Source organism: Oncorhynchus kisutch, linkage group LG8 (assembly GCF_002021735.2).
Source record: "Oncorhynchus kisutch isolate 150728-3 linkage group LG8, Okis_V2, whole genome shotgun sequence".
Lineage (NCBI taxonomy): Eukaryota > Metazoa > Chordata > Actinopteri > Salmoniformes > Salmonidae > Oncorhynchus > Oncorhynchus kisutch.
In genome coordinates this window covers 11,768,987-11,790,243 of record NC_034181.2, presented here as the reverse complement: position 1 = coordinate 11,790,243, position 21,257 = coordinate 11,768,987, and the positions used below count along the sequence as shown (strand labels likewise).

General features: G+C 43.8%; 2 protein-coding genes across 3 annotated transcripts in view; both read right to left on the bottom strand.

Annotated features, from left to right (window-relative positions):
- Positions 1-6,965, bottom strand: part of LOC109896189 (serine/threonine-protein kinase TAO3-like) — a 152,559-nt gene extending 145,594 nt beyond the window's left edge. Inside the window, exon 1 of one of the 2 annotated variants that reach the window (XM_031829673.1) lies at positions 6,557-6,965. The gene's annotated coding sequence lies outside the window, so the exon portion shown is untranslated. Of the gene's footprint in view, positions 1-6,052; positions 6,431-6,556 lie in introns of those variants that run through there. The other variant, XM_031829674.1, reaches the window with a different exon arrangement.
- On the bottom strand, positions 2,774-6,056 carry LOC116374787 (skin secretory protein xP2-like). The gene is made up of 3 exons (XM_031829498.1): positions 6,053-6,056; positions 3,212-3,657; positions 2,774-3,109 (listed from the first exon to the last, which is right to left on the bottom strand). The coding sequence occupies exons 1-3, from the start codon at positions 6,054-6,056 to the stop codon at positions 2,774-2,776; spliced, it is 786 nt and encodes a 261-aa protein (XP_031685358.1).
- Positions 6,966-21,257: the final 14,292 nt, after the last annotated feature.

Below are 21,257 nucleotides of genomic sequence, written 5' to 3'. Positions count from 1 at the left end.
CCCACCAAAGGCCTCTAGGGTCACCCACCAAAGGCCTCTAGGGTCACCCACCAAAGGCCTCTAGGGTCACCCACCAAAGGCCTCTAGGGTCACCCACCAAACTAACATGTCTATAATAGATAAAGGCTGTTAAGACTGTAATAATGTTTCAAGAAAGAATTGTATACATCTGGCCTTGTGAAGGGGTTTTATGCACTGACTGAATGGAAGCTGATAAGTTGTTGTTTTTACTCCGCTGGTCTTGGGAAGAAATTGTCAAAGGCAAGACCGAGTAAATGTTTCCGACACCAAGACAGAGACACTCAATATGTGGCCTTGAGTACTACAACACTGCTGCAGAGTACCACACTGTTGCCTAGTAGGTCCTATTCAATGATATATACAATACATACATTCATGTGTACACCCCCGTTTGGGGTCACTTAGAAATGTCCTTGTTTTTGAAAGAAAAGCAGATTTTTTTGTCCATTAAAATATCAAATTGATCAGAAATACAGTGTAGACATTGTTAATGTTGTAAATGACTATTGTAGCTGGAAACGGCAGATTTTTAATGACATTTCTGCATAGGCCCATTATCAGCAACCATGTCTCCTGTGTTCCAATGGCACGTTGTGTTAGCCAATCCAAGTTTATCATTTTAAAAGGACTGGACACATAGCTTGGTTCCTCTCTAGGTTTCGGCCTTTCTAGGGAGTTTTTCCTAGCCAACGTGCTTCAACACCTGCATTGCTTGCTGTTTGGGGTTTTAGGCAGGGTTTCTGTACAGCACTTTGAGATATCAGCTGATGTACAAAGAGCTATATAAATACATTTTATTTGATTTAATTGATCATTAGAAAACCCTTTTGCATTTATGTTAGCACAGGTGAAAACTGTTGTCTGATTAAAGAAGCAATAAAACTGGCCTTTAGACTAGTTGAGTATCTGGAGCGGCCATTTTGAGCCTGTAATGAAACCCACAAATGCTGATGCTCCAGATACTAAACTAGTCTAAAGGCCAGTTTTATTGCTTCTTTAATCAGACAACAGTTTTCAGCTGTGCTAACATAATTGCAGAAGGGTTTTCTAATGATCAATTAGCCTTTTAAAATGATACACTTGGATTATCTAACACAACATGCCATTGGAACACAGTAGTGATGGTTGCTGATAATGGGCCTCTGTACACCTATGTAGATATTCCATAACAATTTCCAATTTCTAGTCATTTACAACAGTAACAATGTCTACACTGTATTTCTTATCAATTTGATGTTATTTTAAATGGACAAAAAGAGAGCTTTTCTTTAAAAAAAAACAGGGACATATCTAAGTGACTAAACTTTTGAACGGTAGTGTGTGTGTGTGTGTATAAATATCAAATTCATTTTACTCCTCATGTTACTATTTTGAAACTCTGCATCTTTGGGAAAGGCTCGTAAGCAAGCGTTTCAAGGTAAAGTTTACACCAGCTGTATTCAGCGCATGTGACAAAATGTTCTGTGTCTCTAAGCTTATTGTACACCTGACGTAAGTGGTGTTTCTCCATGTCAACATTGAGCACCAAAAGTACTGGGACAGTGACTCGTTGTTGTTGTTTGGCTCTGTACTCCAATGATCGGATTTGAAAATGATACCATGACTATGAAGTCAAAGAGCTGCCTTTCATCTTTAATTTGAGGGTATTTTCATCCATATCGGGTGAACCGACCAAAAGCATTGGGACAATCTTGGGGTCACTTTTATTATAAATAAGAATATGATATGTTTCTAAACAATTCTACATTCATGTGGATGCTACCATGGTTACGGATAATTCTGAATGAATCGTAAATAAAAGAGAAAGTTAGAGTGAAAATATTATACCCCCCCCAAAAATGCTCACCTCCCCCATTATTGTATTGGTGAGAGGTTAGCATGTCTTGGGGGTATGATATTTGTGCGTCTAATTTTCTCAAACATCATTATTCACAATTCATTCAGGACTATCCGTTATCATGGTAGCATCCACATTAATGTATACGTGTTATTAACATATACTATATTAATTTACAATAAAAAGTAACTCCAAAATGACAATACGTTTGTTCCCAAATAGAAATGAATGGTAACTAAATAATCTGAAACACAACCAAGAAAATAACAAAAAACAGCAAATTAATCCAAGATGTAGTCATTGCGTGCAATGAATATGGGACCAAATACAAAACTTGACTATTTTAATAGGGTTGACTATGTACAGAAAGTGCTGTAATTTCTAAACGGTTCATCAGATATGGATGAAAATACACCCTCAAATAAAAGCTGACAGTCTGCACTTTAACCTCAGACATTGTATCATTTCAAATCCAAAGTGCAGGAGTAGAGCCAAAATAAAAACAAAAAATAGTGTCACTGTCCCAATACATTTGGAGCCAACTGTAATTCCAATCTTAATACATTTCCTCGTTCTTAGAGTTAATGTCCTTAGACTTACAGCAAAGAACAGAATGTACAGGTGTCATGGAACACTGTTCATTGTTGAGGGGAAAAAGACATTACACACTCATTCCTTAATTAAGGCCTCATCTTCCTCCTTCCTCTGCTTGGAAGAATTGAAGGAGAGCGAGTAGTAAACATAATAGCCCAGACTAGTCCTTAAGAAGAGAGACAAGAGTAAAAAGAACAGCTGCAATGGAAATGCTCTTTCCCTCTCAATTCTCCTTCATATCTGAAACTTTATTCACACCCAGATTATCCAAAGCCCTTTACAGAGCAGTCAGTGTGTAGTGATTAAGCCTGTTGCCAGGGTTTACACCTCCCCTATGTTGGGACTGCCTGCCTGCGAGAGCGCTTCTGTTGCAGGAGAGGGGGCTGGAGCCTGGGCCTGCCTGCCTGGGAGAGGGGGCTGGAGCCTGGGCGAGGGGGCTGGAGCCTGGGCCTGTCTGGGAGAGGGAGCAGGAGCCTGGGCCTGCCTGCCTGCCTGGGAGAGGGGGCTGGAGCCTGGGCATGGGCCTGCCTGGGAGAGGGGGCTGGAGACCTGGGCCTGTCTGGGAGAGGGGGCTGGAACATGGGCCTGTCTGCCTGGGAGAGGGGGCTGGAGCCTGGGCCTGTCTGCCTGGGAGAGGGGGCTGGAGCCTGGGCCTGTCTGGGAGAGGGAGCAGGAGCCTGGGCCTGCCTGCCTGGGAGAGGGAGCAGGAGCCTGGGCCTGCCTGCCTGGGAGAGGGAGCAGGAGCCTGGGCCTGCCTGCCTGCCTGGGAGAGGGAGCAGGAGCCTGGGCCTGTCTGCCTGGGAGAGGGGGCTGGAGCCTGGGCCTGTCTGCCTGGGAGAGGGGGCTGGAGCCTGGGCCTGTCTGCCTGGGAGAGGGGGCTGGAGCCTGGGCCTGTCTGCCTGGGAGAGGGGGCTGGAGCCTGGGCCTGTCTGCCTGGGAGAGGGGGCTGGAGCCTGGGCCTGTCTGCCTGGGAGAGGGGGCTGGAGCCTGGGCCTGTCTGCCTGGGAGAGGGGGCTGGAGCCTGGGCCTGTCTGCCTGGGAGAGGGGGCTGGAGCCTGGGCCTGTCTGCCTGGGAGAGGGGGCTGGAGCCTGGGCCTGTCTGCCTGGGAGAGGGGGCTGGAGCCTGGGCCTGTCTGCCTGGGAGAGGGGGCTGGAGCCTGGGCCTGTCTGCCTGGGAGAGGGGGCTGGAGCCTGGGCCTGTCTGCCTGGGAGAGGGGGCTGGAGCCTGGGATTGCCTGCCTGGGAGAGGGGGCTGTATCCTGGGCCAGCCTACCTGGGAGAGGGGGCTGTATCCTGGGCCTGCCTGCCTGGGAGAGGGGGCTGGAGCCTGGGCCTGCCTGCCTGGGAGAGGGGGCTGGAGCCTGGGCCTGCCTGCCTGGGAGAGGGGGCTGGAGCCTGGGCCTGCCTGCCTGGTAGAGGGGGCTGGAGCCTGGGCCTGCCTGCCTGGAGGAGCGGGCTGGAGCCTGGGATTTTCTGTGTCCCAAATGGCACGCTATTCCCTTTATATTAGGGCAGCCTAACCACTAGGGTAGCCTAGTGGTTAGAGCGTTGGACTAGTAACCGGAAGGTTGCAAGTTCAAACCCCCGGCTGCCCCTGAACAGGGCCAGCCTGGAACCCACTGTTCCTAGGCCGTCATTGAAAATAAGAATTTGTTCTTAACTTACTTGCCTAGTTAAATAAAGGTTAAAAAAAAATATTGCACTACTTTTGATCAGTGCTCATAGGACGCAGAATGTCCCCCTCTCCCTGACAGCCACAGTTGATGTGTCCTCACCCCACGCATCCATCAACACACCTCACACTTGCAGAGATATAGTTGCACATTACAGTCAAACACGTTGCAGACTCACAGAAGAGGAACTACACAGAAAATATAGAGTCAGTCAGGGAAGACAAGCAGGATAAATATAAAGTTTTAATTGGACTTTACACGTGCAGAGGAACATGTAAGATATATATATATGTAGCCAAGGCCTATGGGATACATGCAATGCACACATACATGCATAGGTTATTCACAAACACAAACCACAACCGTTGAGCACGCCAACAGATCAGACGCACAGGATGTCAGTGACACTCAGCGAATGTCCCAAATGGCACCCTATTCCATATAGTGCACTACTTTTGTCCAGAGCCCTGATAAAAAGTAGTGCACTATATAGGGAATAGGGTTCCATTTGGGAGGAAGACAGGATGTCACGTCTGAATATCCTACAAAAAAAGCTAAACTAACTGGGTGAAGGTAACAGGGGAGGGAGGGGCAACTTCCGTTGGACCTCGGTCACACACAGACACGACCATTTCAGGCTATTGTCCCTCTTCATACAATAAAAAAATATATTTTAAAAAAATACTGAACTAGCTTAGACACCAGTATTATCAGCTAGATAGGAGACGCAGGCAACCTTAAGGGACTGGTAGCCTTGGACTGCCACGGTGTAACTTTCTGTTCATAGTTACCTCCCACTCAAAGCCTGAGACTTACTGATGAGCTGGCTGGCCGACTTGATAAGGTTACTGTAGGTTATGTGGGAAGCAGAGGCTTAAGCAATGAATGTTGTTTCTTTAAAATCAAGCTACTGGCTGCTAATGGGCAAATATTTGTTTATAGTGAGAGATAAATGAATGTACACATTATACAGAGAACTCTGATACAGAATATTCAAGAGCTGTGTGAAGACCAAATATATGCTAAATATGGAAGCTAACGACTTCATATGGCTCAGGCAATATCTTGGGAAATTACAAGATATTGCATGTTCAGAACAAGCAGAAATGTGTTCATTACAAGCATGTCTGTTAGCTTCCTATTCAAGCTGTCTACATAAAAGGATGACATCATGAAGTCAGGTTGGTTGTTGTAGGCTGTTCCACTGGCTGCTATTTTAGCCTTTAATGAGACATTTCAAGCTCGTAATGTTAACCTACATTTACTTTTATGCAGATTACAGGAAACAAAATATCTGCATATCAGTGGTAAAGCTATCGTTGAAAGCATTGTATGAATGACAATAGACGGGCAAATCAAACAAAACATTCAAAAAGGTGGCTGTCAAAAGATATTTAACCAGTGTGTAGTGCACTAGACCAACATTTGCTTCGAGCACAAAAACAATAGACGCACTAACGTTAGACTCGGGGGACAATGTCATTTCTGTCTGTCAATTACTGGGCAGTTATAGCAAATTTCGTTTCATTTACATATTTTAACATGTGCATTGAGCTATGCAATCGTGTTGGATGTCTGGCAATCCATCCATCGCAGAATGTCCAAAAAAATGATGCAGTAAGTAGCTTGTTGTAAAACGTTCAGTCGCAACATGTATCCACTGAAAAACAGTCTGTGGCACAGCCAGACAGTAGCTAGCTACATTATAGTTCCAGCCGTCTAGTGACAACTCGCCAATTATCAAGTAAAACCTCTTGAAACAAAATGACAATTCCCAAAATTGACAGCTAAACCAAGTTGAAAGGCTTTTGAGCAACTGCATACAGGTTTTAAAAACATGTCTCATTGTTTATCGAGAGGTTCAGTTGATAATTTAACACGACAAGAGGTGAACCAAACTGGCTTGTCATTTGCTCGCAATACTTACCCATGAGCTCAGGTCGGTGCTTATGAAAACACGTCCTCTGTTCCTCATTTGCCAAGCAATACTTTCAACGATTTAAAAGCACTGTATGAATGATAAACAATTTCCAATGAAACCGACGGTGAGAATTGTTTTGCGAGCAGGTGTAACCAACCAAGTATTTGGCTTGCACAGTTCAACTACCCTACGCACTTCACTGACTGCCTATCTAGTGAGACTGTTACGTTAAAACAATGCGTTCAAGTCTCAACTTCGGTAGTCATCATGCTATGAGTCATAATAAAGAATACAACTACGTTAGCCTGGTATCTTGACAACGAAATACTCATTTCACAGTAACATGGGTTACTTCGACTTCATCTTAAAGGAAACGAAGACATGACGACAGCGTACTAGGAAGTGTCTCTCGTGTATAAGGCCAGCAAATTAGAAGCGTGAAATTGTGACAGCAATAGCTAACATTAACATTTGTACCTTCATCATAAATAAACCAAATTAAAAACTGACCAGTGATGTTCTTGTTCCTTTTGATGAATCCCACGTTTCCAATAACATTTAGTCCAACTCCGAGAGACAACTTGACTTTCTGAAGTTTGGTCAGGACTTCCTGAATGAGGGCTCCTTTCCTCCGCACGAGCACGGCCCCTTGCCGCTGACAGCTAGTTTGACAGGCGGAACTAAATTCGTAGATTATCTGGCAGGCAGCAGTTGTCTTTAGTTCTGGCCTCTATAAATGTTATGGTTTAAACAAACAAAAAAACGACATTCACTGTATGTGTCACAGTTGTTTAGATCATGCCCGTTGATTATTGATCATGATCAATACATTGCACTGATCAAATGTCGTGTTGTCAAGACCATTGTCATTTAACTCGAGACAATATTGGACGTTTTAGTATGTGCTGTTTACAAGGAGAAACAATCGAGTTCAGAGTCAAAGCAGACGAGGACAGGAGGTGGATGAGAGAAACAAAAATGTATCGGTTATCGGCTATAAAGGATCATCAACAGACAACCTTTGGGGATAGAAAAACTAGAGATATCAATGTTAAAAATGAAAATGAATACTTGGGTACTGTATTAGGTTTCAGTCAAGTCCACATTAATAAAATAACATGGGGTTAATTGCATTTTTAAAAATGAGAAAACCCACATTTATTTTTGGGGGCTTTATGTATATTGTTCAATGGTGCATTGGGACAATATTGACCTCGGAAAGCGATGAAAGTCGGTCACAGAAATGTAAATTCTGATCAAATGTGTCACTTGGCAGTGTTTATAAAAACTAAGGCGACACAATTGAGAAAAATGAAATAAATAAACAATAAGGCGATACTGACATCTGGTGTTAAAATCTAGAATGACACCTTTAATACTAGACAGTCCATGGAATGTATGTCTAATAAAAACATGATGAGTTGCAGGAAATCCATGCAAAACGCTTAAAAAGTAAAGTGAAGTATTCTGTCCTCGAGTTAGGTCCCGGGTTGGACCCCCATTTTCCCCTCTGCCTCCCTCTCAGTGTCTATAGGCCAGGGCAGCAGTGATGAGTCTTGGCAGGGTGTTCATGGGAATATCTGTGCATCAGGCAGATACTGTACTTCTCCATAGTGCATGTGTATAATGGTCTGGACGTTGTTCGGAACAAGACTCGCATAACCTTGCCTGAGACCTTCAGACTTTCTTTGGCTCCCAAGCCAATACCTAGGCTTTGGTTGAGCTAGAAAACAGTCTTGTGAGATGCGAGTTCGATCCCCGGTCAGGCAAACTGGTGCTGTGATCGAGATGAGTCTCTGCGAGGTCAAAGGGGGGTGAGGTGTAATGGAGGAGGTTTGGAACCAAGGGCCACACTTGCGTGATGAGTACCTTGCCAGTGAGACCTGAAAATGTGCATTGGCTACCAAGCTAATTCCTAGGCTTAAGCTAGCTCAGCGGGCTAACAGCCTTTTTTTATTTTTTTATTTTACCTTTATTTAACCAGGTAGGCAAGTTGAGAACAAGTTCTCATTTACAATTGCGACCTGGCCAAGATAAAGCAAAGCAGTTCGACAGATAAAACGACACAGAGTTACACATGGAGTAAAAACAAACATACAGTCAATAATGCAGTATAAACAAGTCTATATACAATGTGAGCAAATGAGGTGAGAAGGGAGGTAAAGGCAAAAAAGGCCATGATGGCAAAGTAAATACAATATAGCAAGTAAAATACTGGAATGGTAGTTTTGCAATGGAAGAATGTGCAAAGTAGAAATAAAAAATAATGGGGTGCAAAGGAGCAAAATAAATAAATAAATTAAAATTAAATACAGTTGGGAAAGAGGTAGTTGTTTGGGCTAAATTATAGGTGGGCTATGTACAGGTGCAGTAATCTGTGAGCTGCTCTGACAGTTGGTGCTTAAAGCTAGTGAGGGAGATAAGTGTTTCCAGTTTCAGAGATTTTTGTAGTTCGTTCCAGTCATTGGCAGCAGAGAACTGGAAGGAGAGGCGGCCAAAGAAAGAATTGGTTTTGGGGGTGACTAGAGAGATATACCTGCTGGAGCGTGTGCTACAGGTGGGAGATGCTATGGTGACCAGCGAGCTGAGATAAGGGGGGACTTTACCTAGCAGGGTCTTGTAGATGACATGGAGCCAGTGGGTTTGGCGACGAGTATGAAGCGAGGGCCAGCCAACGAGAGCGTACAGGTCGCAATGGTGGGTAGTATATGGGGCTTTGGTGATAAAACGGATTGCACTGTGATAGACTGCATCCAATTTGTTGAGTAGGGTATTGGAGGCTATTTTGTAAATGACATCGCCAAAGTCGAGGATTGGTAGGATGGTCAGTTTTACAAGGGTATGTTTGGCAGCATGAGTGAAGGATGCTTTGTTGCGAAATAGGAAGCGAATTCTAGATTTACCTTTGGATTGGAGATGTTTGATATGGGTCTGGAAGGAGAGTTTACAGTCTAACCAGACACCTAAGTATTTGTAGTTGTCCACGTATTCTAAGTCAGAGCCGTCCAGAGTAGTGATGTTGGACAGGCGGGTAGGTGCAGGTAGCGATCGGTTGAAGAGCATGCATTTAGTTTTACTTGTATTTAAGATCAATTGGAGGCCACGGAAGGAGAGTTGTATGGCATTGAAGCTTGCCTGGAGGGTTGTTAACACAGTGTCCAAAGAAGGGCCGGAAGTATACAGAATGGTGTCGTCTGCGTAGAGGTGGATCAGGGACTCACCAGCAGCAAGAGCGACCTCATTGATGTATACAGAGAAGAGAGTCGGTCCAAGAATTGAACCCTGTGGCACCCCCATAGAGACTGCCAGAGGTCCGGACAGCAGACCCTCCGATTTGACACACTGAACTCTATCAGAGAAGTAGTTGGTGAACCAGGCGAGGCAATCATTTGAGAAACCAAGGCTGTCGAGTCTGCCAATGAGGATATGGTGATTGACAGAGTCGAAAGCCTTGGCCAGATCAATGAATACGGCTGCACAGTAATGTTTCTTATCGATGGCGGTTAAGATATCGTTTAGGACCTTGAGCGTGGCTGAGGTGCACCCATGACCAGCTCTGAAACCGGATTGCATAGCAGAGAAGGTATGGTGAGATTCGAAATGGTCGGTAATCTGTTTGTTGACTTGGCTTTCGAAGACCTTAGAAAGGCACGGTAGGATAGATATAGGTCTGTAGCAGTTTGGGTCAAGAGTGTCCCCCCCTTTGAAGAGGGGGATGACCGCAGCTGCTTTCCAATCTTTGGGAATCTCAGACGACACGAAAGAGAGGTTGAACAGGCTAGTAATAGGGGTGGCAACAATTTCGGCAGATAATTTTAGAAAGAAAGGGTCCAGATTGTCTAGCCCGGCTGATTTGTAGGGGTCCAGATTTTGCAGCTCTTTCAGAACATCAGCTGAATGGATTTGGGAGAAGGAGAAATGGGGAAGGCTTGGGCGAGTTGCTGTTGGGGGTGCAGTGCTGTTGTCCGGGGTAGGAGTAGCCAGGTGGAAAGCATGGCCAGCCGTAGAAAAATGCTTATTGAAATTCTCAATTATGGTGGATTTATCAGTGGTGACAGTGTTTCCTATCTTCAGTGCAGTGGGCAGCTGGGAGGAGGTGTTCTTATTCTCCATGGACTTTACAGTGTCCCAGAACTTTTTTGAGTTAGTGTTGCAGGAAGCAAATTTCTGCTTGAAAAAGCTAGCCTTGGCTTTTCTAACTGCCTGTGTATAATGATTTCTAGCTTCCCTGAACAGCTGCATATCACGGGGGCTGTTCGATGCTAATGCAGAACGCCATAGGATGTTTTTGTGTTGGTTAAGGGCAGTCAGGTCTGGGGAGAACCAAGGGCTATATCTGTTCCTGGTTCTAAATTTCTTAAATGGGGCATGTTTATTTAAGATGGTTAGGAAGGCATTTAAAAAAAATATCCAGGCATCCTCTACTGACGGGATGAGATCAATATCCTTCCAGGATACCCCGGCCAGGTCGATTAGAAAGGCCTGCTCGCAGAAGTGTTTCAGGGAGCGTTTTACAGTGATGAGTGGAGGTCGTTTGACCGCTGACCCATTACAGATGCAGGCAATGAGGCAGTGATCGCTGAGATCTTGGTTGAAGACAGCAGAGGTGTATTTAGAGGGGAAGTTGGTTAGGATGATATCTATGAGGGTGCCCGTGTTTAAGGTTTTGGGGAGGTACCTGGTAGGTTCATTGATAATTTGTGTGAGATTGAGGGCATCAAGTTTAGATTGTAGGATGGCTGGGGTGTTAAGCATGTTCCAGTTTAGGTCGCCTAGCAGCACGAACTCTGAAGATAGATGGGGGGCAATCAGTTCACATATGGTGTCCAGAGCACAGCTGGGGGCAGAGGGTGGTCTATAGCAGGCGGCAACGGTGAGAGACTTGTTTTTAGAGAGGTGGATTTTTAAAAGTAGAAGTTCAAATTGTTTGGGTACAGACCTGGATAGTAGGACAGAACTCTGCAGGCTATCTTTGCAGTAGATTGCAACACCGCCCCCTTTGGCAGTTCTATCTTGTCTGAAAATGTTGTAGTTTGGAATTAAAATGTCTGAGTTTTTGGTGGTCTTCCTAAGCCAGGATTCAGACACAGCTAGAACATCCGGGTTGGCAGAGTGTGCTAAAGCAGTGAATAGAACAAACTTAGGGAGGAGGCTTCTAATGTTAACATGCATGAAACCAAGGCTATTACGGTTACAGAAGTCGTCAAAAGAGAGCGCCTGGGGAATAGGAGTGGAGCTAGGCACTGCAGGGCCTGGATTCACCTCTACATCGCCAGAGGAACATAGGAGGAGTAGAATAAGGGTACGGCTAAAAGCTATGAGAATTGGTCGTCTAGAACGTCTGGAACATAGAGTAAAAGGAGGTTTCTGGGGGCGATAAAATAGCATCAAGGTATAATGTACAGACAAATGTATGGTAGGATGTGAATACAGTGGAGGTAAACCTAGGTATTGAGTGATGAAGAGAGAGATATTGTCTCTAGAAACATCGTTGAAACCAGGAGATGTCATTGCATGTGTGGGTGGTGGAACTAATAGGTTGGATAAGGTATAGTGAGCAGGACTAGAGGCTCTACAGTGAAATAAGCCAATAAACACTAACCAGAACAGAAATGGACAAGACATATTGACATTAAGGAGAGGCATGCTTAGTCGAGTGATCAAAAGGGTCCGGTGAGTGGAGAGGTTGGTTGGTGATTTAGACAGCTAGCCAGGGCATCGGTAGCAAGCTAGCATAGGATGGAGGTCTGTTGTTAGCCACCTCCTGCGCTCCGTCAGTAGATTAGATCAATCCAAATCACACAACAACAACAAAAATAAAAACAATAGATATAGTTATAGAGGCCCAAGAAGAAAACATAATAATAATAATAAAAAATAAAAAAACAAAAACGTTTGACATGTAGAAGACCTAGGTTTAACCTTGGCCACAGACAGTGTGTTCAAGCTCAATCAGATATGACTGGTATCACACAAGGTTATTATAGTTTTGTGTTTTTATGTTAGTTTTTATTTCTATTAGTTTTAAGATTTGTATTTGAAATTCGGTTTAATTTCAGTTAGTTCTCAGATCTGATTTACTAGTTTTATTTTGTTAAAGTTTTATAAAAAAATAAAAAATAGTTTTAGTGTTAGGGACAGAAAGTATCCTGTGTCGGAGGCCAGGAGCCATTTGTGTTGTATAGTTTTTTAGCTTGTTACTTCTTGCCACTTTGGGGCAGTAATGCTGGTTCAGGTCATAGGTTAAGTTAGTTATAAAGGGGGGCTGAACACACTGATTACCCATGTGTTTTTTTGCTGCTCAATAAAAAATGGATTTGGGTCTTGGGGGTGTGGTTCGATGTGGGGGTTCGCTATATCATACCCTGGCAGTTAATGTTGTTTGTCCCTCCTGAGTCACCGTGGCAACAACATAGCCTCTAACACTTCCTCAAAATAGTCTGAACTATCTTAAATAAAGCTAGCTAGTTAGAAGTAGATAGCAGTAGCAGGCACATTGAGCAAGCAGGGCACATTAGCTTAATCAGTTTAGCATGCATATAACTTCTTACTTTCTTGTGTTCTTATTTTGTTTTTACATTTCTTCATGTGTTTCTGTTCTACCTCATGTTATTTTTAGTGCTACATTGATATATATTACTGCATTGTTGAGTTTGGAGATTGCAAGAAAAGCATTTCACTGTTCTTGTGCACGTGATAATAAAACTTGAAGCTTTTCAAGTCACTGTGCTTTGGCGACGTTTAGTTTTTACAACTTTCTTACTATCTATTACCAGAGTGTGTGTCTGTCTGGCACTGTTTCCTAGGGAATCATGTTACAGAACAGGTCACAGCGGAACACAAGATGCTCGTGAAAGGGTTTATCATTTTGGAATACTGTGGCAGTTGGGATGCAAGTGCGCATCGACTCAATTCTCATTTCGCCCAAAACGGACTCAAGTGATCATTATCAAACACATCAAGTGGCCACTCCATTAAGGGCTTAGGGGTCAAGTGTTCTTTCAACATAACTCTGGCAATGTGTTGTCTTATGTAATCAAGTCCAAGGCGCGTAGTAAGGTCTGTCTCGCTGTCTGGAGGTTCTGCTGCTAACCAACATGAAAAAATACTACAGTTTGCTATAGAATACCACCACAGGAGGCTGGTGGCACCTTCATTGGGGAGGACGGGCTCGTGGTAACGACTGGAGCGGCATCAGTGGAATGGTATTCTACATTAAACACATGGTTTCCAGGTGTTTGATGCCATTCCATTTGCTCCGTTCCGGCCATCATTATGAGCCGTCCTCCCCTCAGCAGCCTCCACTGAATACCACAGAACTGTAGTATACTTTAGAATACTATACTGCACACTTTTAGTATCCCTCGATCACACTATAGAATGTTCAAGTATACTGTAGAATACTATAGTAAATACAAAAAAAATAAACTAAAATAAAAAAAAATGTAAAACACTAGTAGATACTAATACAGTAAGGTCCGCAACAACATTATCCGTTCAGACCCCAGTTCTACCTACCTAACTATAGGTTATGTAAAATGTTCTATCATTTCTACTTCAGGAAACCTACAGGAGAAATACTATAACAAAAATATTATAGTAATTATAGTAAACACTACAGTAATGTCCGCAAAAACACTACAGTGAATACTCTAGTATTTACACCATATACTGAAATATTCTTTGTGGGACATTTGACATTTTAGTCATTCAGCAGACCCTCTTATCCAAAGTGACTTAAAGTTAGTGCATTCGTATTAAGATAGGTAGGTGGGACAACCACATATCACAGGCATAGTAAGTACACTTTTCCTCAATAAAGTAGCTATCAGCAAAGTCAGAGCTAGACAGGGGGAGAAGGGGGAATCGATTGCAAGTGTTGGTTCAGGAAGAAAAAAAATGGGGGGGTGTGGGTCGAGGTGAGGTGGGGAATAATTTTTTTCAAGATACTCTTTGAAGAGGTAGGGTTTCAGGTGCTTCAGAAGATGGACAGGGACTCTGCTGTTTTAGCTTCAGGGGAAAGCTGGTTCCACCATTGGGGTTCGAGGACAGAGAAGAGCTTGGACTGGGCTGAACGGGCGATGGGCCTAGAGACCAGAGGTGACAGAATGGACTGCTCGGGTTGGACTGTAGGGTTTGAGCATAGCCTGAAGGTAGGGAGGGACAATTGGATAGAGTGCAAAAAGCTTTGCTAGGCAGTACCACAAGTATCTGTGAACCCCCAGATTCAGAAGCTTAAAATCCCCATTTAATGTTTGCCCAACATTTTGAGAGAAAAAAACTAAAACTGAACATAATTCATAATGGTTTTTATTTTAGTTAGTTTTGGAGTTAAATGTAAGAATTTCAGTATAGTTTTAGTTCTTCAAATGGGTTTGTTAATTATTTTAGACGGAAGTCGTTGAGCAAAGTCGATAAGTGAAGTCTGGGGAGGTACATAAGCACATATGCAAGTCGGACTACTTCTGCTGTTTCAAGGAAACTCGACAATGGCAGACATGGCTTTCACCTTTGTTATTGCAGATGAAGTGGATGCTATCGAAATTGGTTCTACTAAGCTATATGGAATTGCTTTAACAAAGTCAAACCAATGATCATTTTGCTATTTGATTTAGAAATGTAACACCCTTTGAAGTAACCCAAAAATATTTACAAAAATGCTTGATGACATTTTTTATTTGGCCTTACTTCTATTAGTACATACAAACTCATTGAACAACAGATGAACGTACCCCCAAAAATCTAAAGGAAGTTTGTTCTGAAGTGTCTGTCCTATATCTGAGAGATATAAGACAGATCAGGAATAGTTTTTTTTAAATATTTGTATTATACATGTAGTTAACCTCTTATTTTTGGCATTAAACAGTCTCCATGTATACTGTACTTCCATTCACTTTTTCAACTGGTACCCAGGACCTTCAGACGAGTCTTGTGAGGCCTGTGGGCGTCCTAGAGCAAAATAACATGTACGTGTTCGTGAGAGTCTCTCTTTTCCATAGAGGGGTCAGATTAGTGTGTAGCCCAAACTGTTTGGACGCTACAGAGAGAAGTTGGCAGATCGGCTGTCCCAAGACACTTGTAGAGAACACCATCCTGGGAGTGAGAGTCTCATCTTTCCATCGAGGGGTCATGCTAGTTTCTAGGCCAAACCGTTTGGACGCTACAGATGATTCTGTGAGAAGACTGATTTTCAGGATACCTCATGGTCTGACACATACCAAATACGTGGAAGTGAGACATCGGCGGATGTGGTGGATTGAGACACGTCCAATGCAAGACACCAGATATCTCTCGTTTAAACTGACAGATTTTGATGTTTGTTTTTTATTACGCAAAATCAACTCTAGGGTGTTTTTAAAGGACCGTTTTCGGGACATTGCCAGTGTAGAAATCCCCTAGATTAACAAATGCGTCGTTTACAATATGTATAACATTTTATTCACACTTAATAAACAAATCAACACATTTTTTTATTTGTTTTTTGTTGACAACAATATTACAGACAAGACAAATTCCTGGCTATAACATGGGACACAACATTACAGTAACATCTAGATAAATACATCAGCTATATTGTCGCAAGTTGGATATTTTATTTGTTAATGTGAGAAATGTGGATCAAAAATAGATTGTAAAGGATGTACGGATTAACATCTATTTAAGCTCTGAAGGTTCATCCGCCCAAAACAGTAAACATGCATTGATAATAACCAATGATAGGTGACGATATCAACCATTTATGATTTCCAGTCGACTGCAGTCGACAGCTCATGACCTTTGATCACATGCTGTAAAGGTCATGCAGTAGACATGAAGTTGAAAGTCAGACAATTTGTATGCCCATAATGCAACACACTTTGCCTTGACAAAAGTGATTTGCTTGAGCGTGCCCCATGTCTATGGTCCAGACGGAGGAGAAATCCTCACACAATGCGTCCCTGACCACCTCCTGAAGTGGTCGTCCAGATCTGAACACAATACGACTTTTGTGCGTCTAGATCTGTCTTTTCAATGTGATCTTCGTATTCTGATACCAGAAGTCGCATGTAAGTGTCAAGTGTAGACACAGTGCTCTGACCTCAGTCTCCTCCTCCTGCACAGGAAGTGTGGATGTTCCTGTATCCCTACTACCACCACTACCACCTGTGGACATAGCCTGGAAGTAGGGGTGCTGGTAGTGAAATGGTAAAACTGAAATAATTTGTGTTGTAGAAAATGAAAAAATTCCCTGTCTTAGGTCAGTTAGGATCACCACTTTATTTTAAGAATGTGAAATGTCAGAATATTAGAAGAGAGAATGATTTATGCACAGTCAACTTAGTGCATGTAAACTTCTGACCCACTGGAATTGTGATTCAGGGAGTTATAAGTGAAATAATCTGTCTGTAAACAATTGTTGGAAAAATTACTTGTGTCATGCACAAAGTAGATGTCCTAAACTATAGTTTGTTCACAAGAAATTTGTGGAGTGGTTGAAAAATTTGTTTTAATGACTCCAACCTAAGTGTATGTAAACCTCCGACCTCAACTGTATATACAGTGGGGCAAAAAAGTCTTTAGTTAGCCACTAATTGTGCAAGTTCTCCCACTTAAAAAGATGAGAGAGGCCTATAATTTTCATCATAGGTACACTTCAACTATGGCAGACAAAATGAGGGAAAAAAATCCAGAAAATCACATTGTAGGATTTATAATGAATTTATTTGCAAATTATGGTGGAAAATAAGTATTTGGTCAATAACAAAAGTTTATCTCAATACTTTGTTATATACCCTTTGTTGGCAATGACAGAGGTCAAACGTTTTCTGTAAATCTTCACAAGGTTTTCACACACTGTTGCTGGTATTTTGGCCCATTCCTCCATGCAGATCTCGTCTAGAGCAGTGATGTTTAGGGTCTGTTGCTGGGCAACACAGACTTTCAACTCCCTCCAAAGATTTTCTATGGGGTTGAGATCTGGAAACTCACTGTCAACTGCGTTTATTTTCAGCAAACTTAACATGTGTAAATATTGTATGAATATAACAAGATTCAACAACTGAGACATAAACTGAACAAGTTGCACAGACATGTGATTAACAGAAATTGAATAATGTGTCCCTGAACAAATGGGGGGTCAAAATCAAAAGTAACAGTCAGTATCTGGTGTGACCACCAGCTACATTAAGTACTGCAATGCATCTACTCCTCATGGACTGCACCAGATTTGCCAGTTCTTGCTGTGAGATGTTACCCCACTCTTCCACCAAGGCACCTGCAAGTTCCCGGACATTTCTGGGGGGAATGGCCCTAGCCCTCACCCTCCGATCCAACAGGTCCCAGACGTGCCCAAAGGGATTGAGATCCGGCCTCTTCGCTGGCCATGGCAGAACACTGACATTCCTGTCTTGCAGGAAATCCCGCACAGGTCATGTCATGTCAGGATGAGCCTGCAGGAAGGGTACCACATGAGGGAGGAGGATGTCTTCCCTGTAACGCACAGCGTTGAGATTGCCTGCAATGACAACAAGCTCAGTCCGATGCTGTGACACACCGCCCCAGCCCATGATGGACCCTCCACCTCCAAATCGATCCTGCTCCAGAGTACAGGCCTCTGTGTAACGCTCATTCCTTTGACCACAAACGTGAATCAGACCATCACCCCTGGTGTGACAAAACCGTGACTCGTCAGTGAAGAGCACATTTTGCCAGTCCTGTCTGGTCCAGCGACAGTGGGTTTGTGCCCATTGGCGACGTTGTTGCCGGTGATGTCTGGTGAGGACCTGCCTTACAACAGGCCTACAAGCCCTCAGTCCAGACTCTCTCAGCCTATTGCGGACAGTCTGAGCACAGATGGAGGGATTGTGTGTTCCTGGTGTAACTCCTGGTGTAACTCGGGCAGTTGTTGTTGCCATCCTGTACCTGTCTAGCAGGTGTGATGTTCGGATGTACCGATCCTATGCAGGTGTTGATACACGTGGTCTGCCACTGCGAGGACGATCAGCTGTCCGTCCTGTCTCGCTGTAGCACTATCTTAGGCGTCTCACAGTACGGACATTGCAATTTATTGCCCTGGCCACGTCTGCAGTCCCCAGGCCTCCTTGCAGCAGGCCTAAGGCACATTCACGCAGATGAGAAGGGACCCTTGGCATCTTTCTTTTGGTGTTTTTCAGAGTCAGTAGAAAGGCCTCTTTAGTGTCCTAAGTTTTCATAACTATGACCTTAATTGCCTACCATCTGTAAGCTGTTAGTATTTTTACGAAATGTCTTTGAAAGACAGGGCCTTGAAAATGGGATGTTTCTTTTTTTGCTGAGTTTATATATATACTGAACAAAAATATAAATGCAACATGTAAAGTGTTGGTCCCATGTTTCATGAGCTGAAATAAAAGATCCCGGAAATGTTACATACACACAGAAAGCTTATTTCTCTCAAATATTGTGCCCAAATATGTTTACATTCCAGAGAATTTCTACTTTGCCAAGATAATTCATCCACCTGACAGCTGTGGCATATCAAGAAGCTGATTAAACAGCATGATCATTACACCTTGTGCTGGGGACAATATAAGGCTACTCTAAAATGTGCAGTTTTGTCACACAACACAATGCCACCGATTTCTCAAGTTTTGAGGGAGGGTGTAATTGGCATGCTACCTTCAGGAATGTCCACCAGAGCTGTTGCCAGAGAATTGAACGTTAATTTCTCTACCATAAGCCGCCTCCATCGTCATTTTAGAGAATTTGGCAGTATGTCCGTCCGGCCGAACAACCGTAGACAAAGTGTAACCACGCCAGCCCAGGACCTCCACATCCGGCTTCTTCACCTGCGAGATCGTCTGAGGCCAGCTACCTGGACAGCTGATGAACTGTGGGTTTGCACAAAAAAAAATATTCTGCACAAACTGTCAGAAACCGTCTCAGGGAAGCTCATCTGCATACTTGTCATCCTCACCAGGATCTTGACCTGCCTGCAGTTCGGCGTCGTCACCGACTTCAGTGGGCAAATGCTCACCTTTGATGGCCACTGGTCTGCTCTTCACGGATGAATTCCGGTTTCAAATGTACAACTATTCAACTGTTGTGTGGGTGAGCAGTTTGCTGATGTCTACATTGTGAACAGACTGCCCCATGGTGGTGGTGGGGTTATTGTATGGGTAGGCATAAGCTACGGAAAACAAACACAATTGCATTTTATCGATGACAATTTTACTACACAGAAATACCGTGATGAGATCCTGAGGCCTTTCATCCGCCGCCATCACCTCATCTTCCAGCATAATAATACACAGCAGCAAGGATCTGTACACAATTCCTGGAAGCTGAACATTTCCCAGCTATTACATGGCCTGCATACTCACCAGACATGTCACCACCCATTGAGCATGTTTGGGATACTCTGGATCGATGTGAACGACAGCGTGTTCCAGTTCTCACCAATATCCATCAACTTCGCACGGCCATTAAAGAGGAGTGGGAGAACATTCCACAGGCCACAATCAACAGCCTGATCAACTCTATGCAAAAGATGTGTCGCACTGCATGAGGCAAATGGTGGCCACAGCAGATACTGACTGTTTTTCTGATCCACGCCCCCTACCTTTTATTTTTGTTATTAATTTTATTGAACCTTTATTAAACTCGGCAAGTCAGTTAAGAACAAATTCTTATTTACAATGACGGCCAACCCCGGCCAAACCTAGACGACTCTGGGCCAATTGTGCACCGCCCTATGAGACACCCAATCACGGCCAGTTGTGATTCAGCCTGGAATCGAACCAGGGTCTGTAATGACACCTCTAGTACTGAGATGCAGTGTCCTAGACCGCTGCGCCACTCAGGGGCAAAAATCTGATAGCAACTTTGGAGGGGACAATTACAAGGCATTTTCTCCATGGCTTTTCTCCAGTTCCTAAATCCTGCACTAATGAAGGCAACATCTGCTCTTTGGCCAAAAGATGGCTGGCTTGAAAACCCTTCGCTACAGTGAAAACAACACTCCTTTTATTGATGGAGTATAATGTAGCCATGGGAAATCGCAAAACCATCTCTCTTGAAACGTCAACACTCTGTTGGCAAGAGTTTGCAGTTCTGTAAATTCTGGGTGTGGCTGATATGGTTTTGTGACATCACTGAGGTAATTGGACAATGCTGTGCCACTGTCCCCATATACTGGTGCTGCTGGCAACAAGGTTGACACCTTGTCCTGCCGTGGCTGTGACACTGTCCTCTGAAGTCTCTCTCCCTGGCTCTTCCCCTTTCACCACCCTCACTGACTCACAGTCTGTCTCCTAGAAAATAAATAAGGTGTTTGCCGTACTCCTAACTACCGGTACACAAAACTACACAATTAATCACAACAGCAATACCATTGCCTTAAACAAATCTTAGTTCAGTCACCAGTTTAAGTTGAGAGTGGGGGTATCCATGGCATTTTACAATTATGTCCCTATTTCACAAGTCATTTAAAACTTTCATAATGTTGCCAAACAAAGACTCAACAAACTTACCTGAGACTCCCTGTCTCTGCCAGTCTGTCCCTGCCCATCTGTCTCTGCCAGTCTGTCCCTGCCCACCTGTCTCTGCCAGTCTGTCCATGCCCATCTGTCTCTGCCAGTCTGTCTCTGCCAGTCTGTCCCTGCCAGTCTGTCTCTGCCAGTCTGTCCCTGCCCAGCTGTCTCTGCCAGTCTGTCCCTGCCAGTCTGTCTCTGCCACTCTGTCCCTGCCCACCTGTCTCTGCCAGTCTGTCCCTGCCAGTCTGTCCCTGCCAGTCTGTCCCTGCCCATCTTTCTCTGCCAGTCTGTCCCTGCCAGTCTGTCCCTGCCAGTCTGTCTCTGCCAGTCTGTCCCTGCTCATCTGTCTCTGCCAGTCTGTCTCTGCCAGTCTGTCCCTGCATATCTGTCCCCAGCTTTGCTCTCTGTGTGCCATCTGTTGCCTGCTCTACCTAATGACAACATTCTCATTCGCATTTCACTTCTTTCTTATGAAAATTTTATCAACTTGTCTTTGAGATATTAGGGTACTAGGGTTCTTACTTTGCGTTTTGGTGTACTGGAAAATACTATGATGTCCATCTTTTTTCTTTTTTTCTGACATTTTTCTACCTGGCTGGCTACACACACACACACACACACACACACACACACACACACACACACACACACACACACACACACACACACACACACACACACACACACACACACACACACACAGTGTGTTGGTTATTTAC